General features: G+C 42.9%; 1 protein-coding gene and 1 non-coding gene across 2 annotated transcripts; both read right to left on the reverse strand.

Annotated features, from left to right (window-relative positions):
• Positions 1 to 368: 368 nt before the first annotated feature.
• On the reverse strand, positions 369 to 11937 carry LOC138811542 (zinc finger protein 790-like). Its single transcript, XM_069999299.1, has 5 exons — positions 11566 to 11937; positions 8861 to 8928; positions 4176 to 4302; positions 3585 to 3680; positions 369 to 2068 (listed from the first exon to the last, which is right to left on the reverse strand). The coding sequence occupies exons 2-5, from the start codon at positions 8867 to 8869 to the stop codon at positions 744 to 746; spliced, it is 1557 nt and encodes a 518-aa protein (XP_069855400.1). The 5' UTR covers positions 8870 to 8928; positions 11566 to 11937; the 3' UTR covers positions 369 to 743.
• Positions 4383 to 4517, reverse strand: LOC138811562 (small nucleolar RNA SNORA5). Its single transcript, XR_011367426.1, has one exon. It is a non-coding gene; the product is annotated as a small nucleolar RNA SNORA5 (small nucleolar RNA).
• Positions 11938 to 12189: the final 252 nt, after the last annotated feature.

Below are 12189 nucleotides of genomic sequence, written 5' to 3' on the forward strand. Positions count from 1 at the left end.
CATGAAGCAGGGAAATCTGAAACTCTTATCTCCAATTAACCACCAGAAAACCGGAAGTCAAGCTGTGGGTAAAAGTGATAGAGCACTAGCCTTGAACAAAAAAGCTGAGATGTGACTCAAGTGGTAGAGCGCTAGCCTTGAGCTGAAGAGCTGAGGAACAGCACCCAGGCCCAGAGTTCAGGTCCCACGACCGGACCCAAAAAAAAAAAAAAGAACAAAAAAGCTCAGAGACAGTACCCAGGCCCTGAGTTCAAGCCCCATCACCAAATTAAAAAAAGAAGGAATTAACATCAAACAATGAGTCATGAATAAACACTTCCCTATATTTCATAAGATTTCACAATACTGAAACTACGTGACACCTTGGGGAAATTTCATCTCAAAAATCTTTATATTCATAGGATTTCCAAAAGCATAAATATTCTGAAGGCTGGAAATATAACTTAGAGGTGGCACTCTTGCTTAGCTTATATGCAAAGCCTTTGGTTTGCTCACTAGCACCTCCAGAAAACAAAAATGTATAACGAAGTATAATATCCAGGGTGTAAGCAGTTTTCTATAATGAAAGATGTTCCCATAGCCTGCTTATTCACCATTGTGATTTTTTTTTTTCCCTCAGTAAATCATGAACAGTCACAGGGGTCAGCATCAGTAGGAAGCCTTTTCTACATCATGTAAGCTTGGGTTTCAGACAAAGAGTTTCTCAAATTCATTACCAAGAGCTCCCTGCTGACATACATTCTCTAATGTCGAGTAAGTTGTGAACCCCAGAGAAAAGTTTTTCCCCAATCTTCACATTCATAGGGTCTCTTTCCAGTATGCGTTTTCTCATGATGATCTAGCTCGGACCTATGACCAAAGGTTTTTCCACATTCCTTGCATGCATTCATTCTCTCACTCTTATGAATCTTCTGATGCCGATTAAAGTCTGAGCCCTGAAGAAAGGTCTTGCCACACTCCTTACACTCATAGAGTTTCTTCTCATGAACTTTCTCATGTTGAGCCAGATATGAAGCCCAAATGAATGTCTTCCCACAGTGCTTACACTCGTAAGGTTTTCTTCCTGTATGACTTCGCTGATGGCGAGCAAGGTTTGAGCTCCAGATATAGGCTTTCCCACATTTCTCACACTCATAGGGCTTCCGACCAACGTGGGCATTCTGATGGTCAGAAACACTAGAATCATGGATACAGGCTTTCCCACACTCTTTGCACTCATGCAACTTCTCGCCATCATGAATTTTCTGATGTTCACTTAGATGTGAACCACGTGTAAAAGCTTTCCCGCACTCCTTACACTCGTAAGGTTTCTCACCTGTGTGAATTCTCTGGTGGTTAGTAAGATGTGCTCGCTGAACAAAGGCCCTGCTACATTCGGTACATTCATAGGGCTTTTCGCCAGTGTGGATTCTCTGATGTTCTGTCAGGTATGAGCCACGGGTAAATGCTTTCCCACACTCCTTACACTGATAAGGTTTTTCACCAGTGTGAATTCTCTGATGGCCAATAAGGTCAGCTTTCCGGCTATAGGCTTTCCCGCACTGCTTACATTCATAGGGCTTTTCACCAGTGTGAGACCGCTGATGTTGAGTAAGGTCGGAGTCCAGACTAAAGGCTTTCCCACATTCCTTACATTTATGATGTTTCTCCTCACTGTGAATTCTCTTGGGACCAGGAACACCTGAAAAGAAACTCAATGTCGTGTCACATTCTTTATTTTTGTATGTTTTCTTACCAGTGTGAACTGTCCGATGTTGATTGTGGTCTGAGGCAGAATTAAAGGCTCTGTCACACTTAAATTCATTCAGTCCCTCTTCTGCATCGAGTTGCTGGTGCTGGTTATAAGCTTCGTTCTGATTTGAAGTCGACACCTTTTCACAGGTGACCGTGGATGGCTTGAAATATTCCTGATGATTTTCGTGCTGTCTGTGAAGCTGATTTAATTCTGCACCATCTCTTCTAAAACATAAACCTCTCAGGCTATGGTTTCTACAAATTTCTAGGACTTCCCACTGGCACACTTCTGTAACAGAAGCGCTATTTTTTTGAAATAACTTCTTGGTCTGCCCTACAGGATGAAAAGCAAGAATGTTAATATATAAAATATATATGGTTTTACTGTCCACTTGAAATAAGATTCTTACATTGTTCATTGTAAGGTAAAGCACATAAGTCAGTGGTTCAAAATTCCCAAGTTCTATGCAACAGGGAAAAAAGGGCAAGAAACAGAAATTTAAGACACCTAATTAGAGTTGAGTCATGGGGCTAAGAATGTGACTTAGTGGTAGAGCTCTTGCCTAACATCCATGAAGCCCTGGGTTCAATTCCTCAGTACCACAAAAAAAGATAAAGGTGGGGGGCTGGGAAGGTGGCTCAGTGGTAGAGTGCTTGCCTTGCATGCATGAGGCCCTGGGTTCGATTCCTCAGCACCACATAAGCAGAAAAAGCTGGAAGTGGCACTTTGGCTCAAGTGGTAGGGTGCTAGCCTTGAGCTGAAGAGCTGAGGGACAGTGCTCAGGCCCAGAGTTCAGGCCCCATGACCTACAAAAAAAAAAAAAAAAAAAGATAAAGCTGGAAGTGGGGCTGTGGCTCAAAGTAGTAGAGCATTAGCCTTGAGCAAAAGAAGCTCAGGGATAGTGTCCAGGACCTGAATTCAAGTCTCAGGACTGGCAAAAAAAAAAAAAAAAAAAAAAAAAAGAGTTCAGTCATAAGAGGGACAGAAAATTGTTTTAAAAAATACCAGGTATGAAGTGGCGCTGTAGCTCAAGTGGTAGAGTGCTTGCCTTGAGCTGAAGAGCTGAGGGACAGTGCCCAAGCACAGAAGTCAAGCCCCACGACTGACAAAAAAAAAAAAAAAAAAAAAGACACTTACAGCCAGGTGCTGGTGGCTCTAGCCTGTAATCCTAGCTACTCAGAGGCTAAAATCTAAGGATTGTGGTGCAAAGCCAGCCTGGGCAGTAACGTCTGCAGGAAAGTCCGTGAGATTTTTTTTTTTTTTTTCTGGTTGGGGGGCTTGAACTTTGGGCCTGGGCACTGTTCCTCAGCTCTTCAGTTCAAGGATAGCACTCTACCACTTGAGCTATAGCGCCACTTTGGCTTCTTCTGCTTCTGTGGTGCTGAGGAATCGAACCCAGGGCCTCATGCCTGCAAGGCAAGTATTTTACCACTGAGCCACCTTCCCAGCCCCACCCATGAGATTCTTATCTCCAATGAACCACCAGAAAACCGGATGTGGAGCTGTGGCTCAAAATGACAGAATGCTAGCTTTGAGTTTAAAGAGCTCAGGAACAGTACCTAGGCCAGAAGTTCAAGTTCCATGACCAACAACAACAACAAAAAGAATGTTACTTATCTTTCTTTAATGTGAGGGGCAACAGGAGCACAAAAAAGCAGTGGTATCTGGAGTGCAGGCAGACTTCTCTTGAAAAGACTTAGACATCTCAAGCAAAGCTTTATTGCTTTATCTAAGTCCTTTGGCCAGTGAGAAGATATTCTAGACTGTTCATTCAGAGACACTGCAGCTTCACCAAGCACTAGACTTTTATTGGTAATGAAGGCTACCCTATCCCTCAGCCCTTACTCACCAGGGTAAAGTCTTCTTGTCTCATCACTCAAATCCAACCAGGGGTCTTGACCATTCTCCAAGAAGGAGAACACATGTGGTTGATAAATATAAAGTCCTGCCCAAAAGATTAAAAATAGGAAATAAACACATGGGCAAGGATTCCAAAGTTTGCCTCTAGTCCCTTGTTTAAGGAAGAGAAACAATAGCTAGAAGGGCAAGAAAACAAGATACAGGATTTCTAAAGGATGGAGCAGTCCCCAGTGATGACCACTATTGCTAACTTTACAAAACACACTGTCCAGAAACCCCTACACACATCTGAAAAATAATCCAGTAATTGACAATACAAAATGCAAGCATTGGGGCTGGGAAGGTAGCTCAGTGGTAGAGCGCTTGCCTTGCATGCTCGAGGCCTTGGGTTCGATTCCTCAGCCCCACATAAGAAAAAAGAAAAAAGCCGGAAGTGGCGCTGTGTCTCAAGTGATAGAGTGCTAGCCTTGAGCTGAAGAGCTGAGGGACAGTGCCCAGGCCCAGAGTTCAGGCCCCACTACCGGACCAAAAAAAAAAAAAAAAAAATGCAAGCATTTGCAGAGTTTAAATCTGTTCTTACCCACTGAGACAAGGTTGCTGTAGTTCTCAGACATCACATCTGTATATAAGTTTCTCTGCTCTGGGTTCAGGTACTCCCACTCCTCCTGAGAAAAATCTATGGCCACATCTCTGAACGTCATCACTTGCTAAAACGAAAAACACCAATGTGAATGGTGAATGGTAAATTTTAAAGAAATTCTTTTCTTTTTTTAAATTTTCTTCTTCACAATATCTGCAGCCAAATTTATCCCCAGGCCCCAAGGTAAGAGACCCAGGGCCCATGAGCAGCAAGCTTGCTTTAGCAGTCATCTGGGCCAGCCCCCACCATGGCAGGATGGAAGTTGAATTTGACTTGACTGCATCAAGAAATTCTTTAGGCCAGACACCAGTGGCTCACATCTGTAATCCTAGCTACTCAGGAGGCTGAAATCTGAAGATCACAGTTCAAAGCCAGCCCACCAGGAAAGTCCATGAGACTCTTTTTTTCCAATAAACCTCCAGAAAACCAGAAGTTGTACTGTGGCTCCAGTGGTAGAGTGTTAGCCTTAAGCAGAAGAGTTTAGGGACAGCGCCCAGGCCCAGAGTTCAAGCCCCATGACTGATTTAAAAAAAAAAAAAAAAAAAAAGGAAAAAAAATAAAAAACTCGAGTTGGTAGTCTATGGTAAGGGAGGAAATGACTTAGAAATATGTGTGACTAATAGCCAGGATATGGAAACAACCTAGATGTCCCACCACAGATGAATGGATCCAAAAATTGTGGCATCTATACACAATGGAATATTATGCAGCCATTAGAAAGGACAAAATAATGGCACTTGCAGGGAAATGGATGGAGCTAGAAGAAATCATGTTGAGCGAGGTAAGCTAAGAGCAAAGAGACAGACGGCACGTGGTCTCCCTGATAAATGCATGCTAAATCCAAAATGTAAGGTGATACGACAAAATTAACAAGACTTAAGAAACAAAGGACTTCCACTCATCTGGTTGAATCACTACTAAATAACTCCATGCTGCTGATCACATATATGGTATATATGTGCACACCGGAGGGAAACCAGGAGGATGACACAGAACTAGAGGGAATCAGGGAAAAACATACAACAGCGGAACCCATCAGCTGCCCTGGACATTGATCAAAATGAACTAAGCAACTCAATGGCAGCGATGGGAGGGAGGGAACAAGTGGGAAAGAGGGAACAGCTGATGCTATGCAAAACAAAAGAAATGTACATATCACCCAATGTGGAAGAAATAACTGTATTGCAAAGCTCATAGAACTCATAAATGTTATAGACCATGATAGACAATTTGCTCCATGAAAGTTAAAATGTGTTTGTAACTTTAAGCATCACTATCCCGCAATACTGTGAAATTTGGGCATTTTTATGTAACCTCTTAATCACAATAAAAAAATTTGAAAAAAAAAAAAAAGAAATATGTGTGACTCATGCAGAAAACTAAAAGTGGACCTCAGCCTGTCACCATCCACAAACATCAACTCAAAATTGATTTAAGACCCTTAACATCAAACCTGAAACTCTGCAGGACAGAGTAGGAGAGACATTTGAACTTATAGGCACAGGCAGGAACTTCCTGAACAGAGTTGCAGGGTCACAACAAACTGTAGAGACTTGACAAATGGGACTAACTTAAAATAAAAAGTTTCTGTAAGGGCTGGGAAGATGGCTTAGTGGTAGAGTGCTTGTCTTGCATGCATGAGGCCCTGGGTTCAATTCCTCAGTACCACATAAGCAGAAAAAGTCGGAAGTAAGCTGTAGCTCAAGTGGTAGAGTGCTAGCCTTGAGCTGAAGAGTTAAGGGACAGCGCCCAGGCCCAGAGTTCAAGCCCCATGACCAGCAATTAAAAAAAAAAAGTTTCTGTACATCTAAAGACATAGCTACCAAACTAGAAAGACAGCCAACCAATTGGGAAAAAATATTTACCAGCAATATATCAGACAAAAGCCTAATATATATTATATCCAGGGAACTGAAGAAACCAATCCTTCCCAAATCTAACAAACCAATCATTAAATGGGAAAGAGAACTAAAGAGACTTCTCAGAAGAAGAGATAAAAATGGTAAAGAGGGGCTGGGAAGGTGGCTCAATGGTAGAATGATTGCCTTGCATGCATGAGGCCCTGGGTTCGATTCCTCAGTACCACAGAAGCAGAAAAAGCCAGAAGTGGTGCTGTGGCTCAAGTGGTAGAGTGCTAGCCTTGAGCTGAAGAGCTGAGGGACAGAGCCCAGGCCCAGAGTTCAGGCCCCATGACTAACCCCCCCCCCAAAAAAAAAAAAAAGGCAAAGAAACACATGAGGAAATGTTCATCATGCCTGGCAATACAGGAAATGCAAATACAAACAAATCTGAGATATCACCTTAACCCAGACAGAATGGCCCATATCCTAAATTCAGTCAACACAAATGCTGGCATGACTGGGGACAAAGAGGAACCCTAGGGGCTGGGAAGGTGGGGAACCCTAGGGGCTGGGAAGGTGGCTCAGTGGTAGAGCACTTGCCTTGCATGCCTGAGGCCCTGGGTTTGATTCCTCAGCACCACATAATCAAAAAGAAAAAAGCCAGAAGTGGTGGTGCTGTGGCTCAAGTGGTAGTACGCTAGCCTTGAGCTGAAGAGCTGAGGGACAGCCCAGAGTTCAGGCCCCACGACCGGACCCCTCCACCAAATAAAGAGGAACCCTATTGCACTGCTGGTGGGAATGTACACTAATACAACCACTTTGGAAAGCAGTCTGGAAGTACCTCAGAGAGCTAAATATGGACCTCCCCTACAACCCAGCCATACCATTCTTGCCAGGAGAGGAACCAGGATACAAGGACACATGTATCTCCATGTTCAATGCTGCACTGTTTACAATAGCGAACATACGGAAACAACCTAGATGCTGCACTACAGATGAATGGATCCAAAAATTGTGGTCCTATATACAATGGAATATTATGCAGCCATTAGAAAGGACAAAATAATGGCATTCACAGGAAAATGGATGGAACTAGAGCGAATCATTTTGAGCAAGGTAAAACAGCACATAGTCTCCCTGATATGTGGCTGTTAAATTCAAAATACAAGGAGATATGACAAAGTTAGACTCACGAAACAAAAGACCTCTACTTAATTTGTCATATTCCTAAAGGACTCCATGTTTTTGACCTCATATATGGTATATATATGTGCATATCTGAAGGAAGCTAGGAGGAGGGCACAGAATCAGAGGGAAACAGGAAAATATACAACAGAGGGGCCCATCAGCTGCACTGGACATTGATGAAAATGAACTAAGCAACTCAAGTGCAGTGATGGGAGGGAGGGAATGAGAGGGAAAGAGGGAATAGCTTACACTAAGCAAAAGGAAAGAAATGTACATATCACCCGATGTGGAAGAAATAGCTTTTAATTTTTATCTTTTCATCGGTTGTGGGACTTGAACTCTAGGCCTGGGTGCTGCCCTGAGCTCTTCAGCTCAAGGCTAGCACTCTACTGTTTGAGCCACAGCACCACTTCTAGCCGTTTCTGTTTATGTGGTGCTGAGGGATCAAATGCAGGGCCTCATGCCTGCGAGGCAAGCACTCTACCGCTGAGCCACCTTCCCAGCCCCATAGAAGAAATAGTTGTATTGTCAAAGCTTATAGAATTCATAAACTTTATAGACTATGATAATGACAATTTGCCTTGTGCAGGTTAAAATGTATTTGTGACTTTAAGTATCACTATTCCACAATACTGTGATATTTGTGAAATTTATGTAAGCACAATCTCAGTAAAAAAAAATTTTTTTTTTTTTGGTTGGTCGTGGGGTTTGAACTCTAGGCCTGGGCGCTGTCCCTCAGCTCTTCAGCTCAAGGCTGGCGCTCTACCACTTGAACTACAGTGCTACTTACGGTTTTCTGGTGGTTTATTGGAGATAAGAGTTTCACGGACTTTCTTGCCAGGGCTAGCTTTGAACCATGACCCTCAGATTTCAGCCTCCTGAGTAGCTAGGATTATAGGCGTGAGCCACTGGCACCCAGTTTAAAAAATTATTTTTTACAAAAAGAGAAATATGTGTGACTAGAGGGCTGGGAATGTGGCTTGGTGATAGAGTGCTTGCCTTGCATGCATGAAGCCCTGAATTTGATTCCCTAGTACCAGAAAAAAGCCAAAAGTAGCGCTGTGGCTCAAGTAGTAGAGTGGTAGCCTTGAACAAAAAAAGAAGCTCAGGGATACTGATCAGGCCCTGAGGTTCAAGCCCATGACTGGCAAAAAAAAATAAATAAATAAAAAGAATTTACACAAATACATTTCAAAATTTTCTATGAAATGGAAAGGGAAAAAATAATGCCAAATAACTGAAGCCAGTTTAATATTCATTTCCAAAACCAGACAAGGACACAACAACAAAAAAAAGTGAATTAGGCCAGGCACCAGTGGCTCATGCCTGTAATCCTAGCTACTCAGGAGGCTGAGATCTGCGGATTGTGGTTCAAAGCCAGCCTGGGCAGGAAAGTCCGTAGACTCTTATCTCCAATAAACCACTAAAAAACTGGAAGTGGTGCTGTGGCTCAAGTGGTAGAACACTTGCCTTGAGCTAAAGAGTGCAAGGACGGAGCCCAAGCCCAGAGTTCAAGCCCCACGACTAACAAAAAAATAAATAAATAAAAAAATCACATGATATACATAAGTGTTTTTGGAGAAGATTCCAACTCACATGGGCCATGATTTAAAATTCCAAGAGTCAACAGGTCTTCTGGATTTCTTTCTTGGCAAAGCAGAGTCCTGAGAACACAGAGCAAAAGGGAAAGAATTATGGTAGGTCAAATTTTCCTTAGAGTTTTCACAGACAAATGACAAGATCATTTTTCCTCCGCTGGAAGAAGGTCAGTGGGAATCTGAGGAAATCCTGGCCCTATCCAAAACCAGAGACATAACTAAAACATAATGGTATTTCAACCCAACGGATTGTGCCAAAGTCATGAAGGATCAAAATATAAATCAAGATATAAAACTATGGTTGCCCTAAATGTCCCCTACAACTATACAGACCCTCAGTTGGAAATCCCCAGGGTCACCTCGAGGACAATGGAACTCTCCAAATATGCTTACCCAATCATCTCCTGAGTACTTTAAAGACAGTGCCTTTTACTTCTTCCATGTCCAACAAGGTCTATGACACTTGCCATTTTCATTTTCATCGAAAACATACCAGAAAACCAAAGGTAATTATGAGGCCCAGATCATCCTGATTAGATACATTTAGTGAGATGACTAAATAGCCTTTTCTGGGACACAAATTATGGAGTGTTTGGCCCAGGTAGACTGTCAATTCCCTCCCAGTTCTGGCAACAGTCCTAAAAAAAAAAAAAAAGGCTTTGGGGTTATAGCTTCATCTCAGAAGTAATAAGTAACCATTCTACATTTTTAAAACAAGGTTTAAATTAAGAGATATAGCAAGCTCCACCACACTCTTTGTCTCTGCTTTCTTACATTGTCACTGCAGCCTCTTCAATCAATGTAAAGACTTGCAGAAGTGAATAAATAGTTTTTTTTTTGTTTTTTTGTTTTGGTTTTGCCTGTCATGGGGCCTGAGCTTTGGGCCTGGGCACTGTCCCACAGCTCTTCAGCTCAAGGCTAGCACTCTACCACTTGAGCCACAGCGCCACTTCTGGCTTTTTCTGCTTATGTGGTGCTGAGGAAATGAATCCAGGGCCTCATGCATGCAAGGCAAGCACTCTACCACTGAGTCACCTTCCCAGCCTGAGTGAATAGTCCTGACCAACAATGAGTCCTGCTCTAGGATGACAACAACAAATATGGATTCAAGGAGCTGGAAGCATGGTTCAAGTAGTAGAGCACCAGCCTTGAACAAAAAGGCCACACACACACACACACACACACACACACACACACACACACACACACACAATTAATTGTGGAGACACACATATGACAAAAATTTTCAATAAAGAAGATCGTGTAGTCTACAATTCACAGTAAGCACATGCAGTAGGAATATCTATATATCAGCTAGCAAAACTGCAACATTTAAGCTGGGTTGCAACCAAGTGGTAAACATTTGTTTAGCATAGACAAGGTGTGAGTTCATTTCCAAACACCTCCACACACACAGCTGCAGCTTTCACTAAGCAGATATTACAATTTACATAAAATTTTTTAAATCATAGATGATGTCAATACATCTCCCACATTTCAACACAAATCAAGTACAAAACAAATAAATACTAACTATACTAGGTCAAATAAGTACTAACTATATTAGGTCCAAAGAGAAAAAATTAAATCCCAAAGTTAAGAAGTAGCATAATGTAGCAAAACTATGTTCCCTATCTTTCACCTGAAGTCTGCATAAGACCAATTAGGGTCGCATTCCCCTTAATGTCACAGAGATCCTGACTTCACAGCACTGAAGCCAAAACATGATTCCTTATCCTTTCAGGCAATCTAGACTAATCTCAGCCCATAATATTGAACAGAGTATGCCCCCAATCTTAACCTTGTTGAAAATGTACTTTATGACCTTGAGTTAGGCAGGCCCAGAAAAGTGACCATCTTTCCTTTTTCAAATATAAATTAACATCTTACATGTAAGCATGCTCAGAAATGTGCCTCATTCAAAAAAAAAAAAAAAAAAAAGCTTTCCATCTTACAGATGTTTATGCTTCCCAAATACTCACACTTTCTTCCATCACAGAGAATATTACTTTGGTAACAATTCCAATGATCTCCTAATTTGGTGCAGATAATAAATCTGCCTCCAATCTCTTAAGTCTCCTGATTGTGCTGCTGTGTGGGGTTTTCTTTCTTTCTTTCTTTCTTTCTTTTTATTTTTTGTTGTTTTTTGGCCTTTGCAATCGCTAGTGAAAACTCGACTTAGGGGGCTGGGCAGGTGGCTCAGTGGTAGAGTGCTTGCCTCGCATGCATGAGGCCCTGGGTTTGATTCCTCAGCACCACATAAGCAGAAAAAGTAGGAAGTGGTGCTGTGGCTCAAGTGAGAGAGTGCTAGCCTTGAGCTAAGAGCCGAGTGGCAGTGCCCAGGCCCAGAGTTCAGGCCCCATGACCGGCAAAAAACAAAACAAAACAAAAAACACTCGCCTTAAGCTACATTCTCACTCCCTGACATCACTCACCGCAATGATTTTTTCTTTTTGGTCCCCACACCTGCTTGTCACCACGTTTATACAACAGTCACTCATATAGTAACAACAGTAATAAACAAGAGAGCCACAATTTCTCTCACACACCCTGACGGCCCCGGCCACCATCACCTGCAGCCCCCTTTATGAGTTTCACAACTGGACTTCCTTTTCTCTCACCGGCACGCTCTTCCCTGCACGCCTACCACACCGCCTCTCCTCCTCGCCCCCAAGTCCTTCAGATTCCCGGCTTCAGACTCACCTTTGTCCGATCCTGAAATCCCTCTAAAAACCATCGAACCCTCCACGGTGACTTCAAGCGATCTCTCAACGGTCCGGAAAGAAGTCGTACAGAGGACAGGAAGTTGCCTCAGGTATGGTGCACTCTGGGACATGTAGTCCGGAGCCCAGACACCCATTAACGGTCTAGAACCTGACGGCCTCAAGCGCAGGCCCCGGCTTTACACTGCATCCCTTCACTCGGCAAAGAAAACAACAACATACTTCTGGTACCTGTGGAGAAGCGCCTCAGAGTTCTCCACGTCTGTTTACATTGTTTCACCTAAGGACTTCATGCTTTTTTCTCCGCAAACCAGTGGCACCTCCCGGAAACCAGGTCTCGCGCCACCTCTGTCTTTGGACCGGAATGCGTCATAGACAGGAAGTGGTATTGGACTGAAGGCTTCTGGGATATGTAGTCCCAAGGCTGGGAGGCGTAGAAACTCGTTCCCGGAGGGTGGTGCAGTTTTCAGCGGGTGCTTGCAGTGCACTGACAGGTAACATGTGGCTGTCAACTTAGCTACCGGCACCCAACCAAAAATTACACATATTTCACTAAAATTTAAAATATTAGGTTGCTGGGTGGCTCATGCTACTCGGGAGGTTG

This window comes from Dipodomys merriami, unplaced genomic scaffold, assembly GCF_024711535.1.
Source record: "Dipodomys merriami isolate MVZ:Mamm:240054 unplaced genomic scaffold, mDipMer1.0.p SCAF_534, whole genome shotgun sequence".
NCBI classification, from domain to species: Eukaryota; Metazoa; Chordata; class Mammalia; order Rodentia; family Heteromyidae; genus Dipodomys; species Dipodomys merriami.

Excerpts from the sequence above, each read along its gene's own strand:
- LOC138811542 (XM_069999299.1), bottom strand. Across the intron at positions 3,681-4,175 it reads CAGCAACCTTGTCTCAGTGG|GACTTTATATTTATCAACCA; the intron begins GTAAGAACAGAT and ends TCTTTTGGGCAG. Across the intron at positions 2,069-3,584 it reads GACAAGAAGACTTTACCCTG|GGCAGACCAAGAAGTTATTT; the intron begins GTGAGTAAGGGC and ends TTCATCCTGTAG.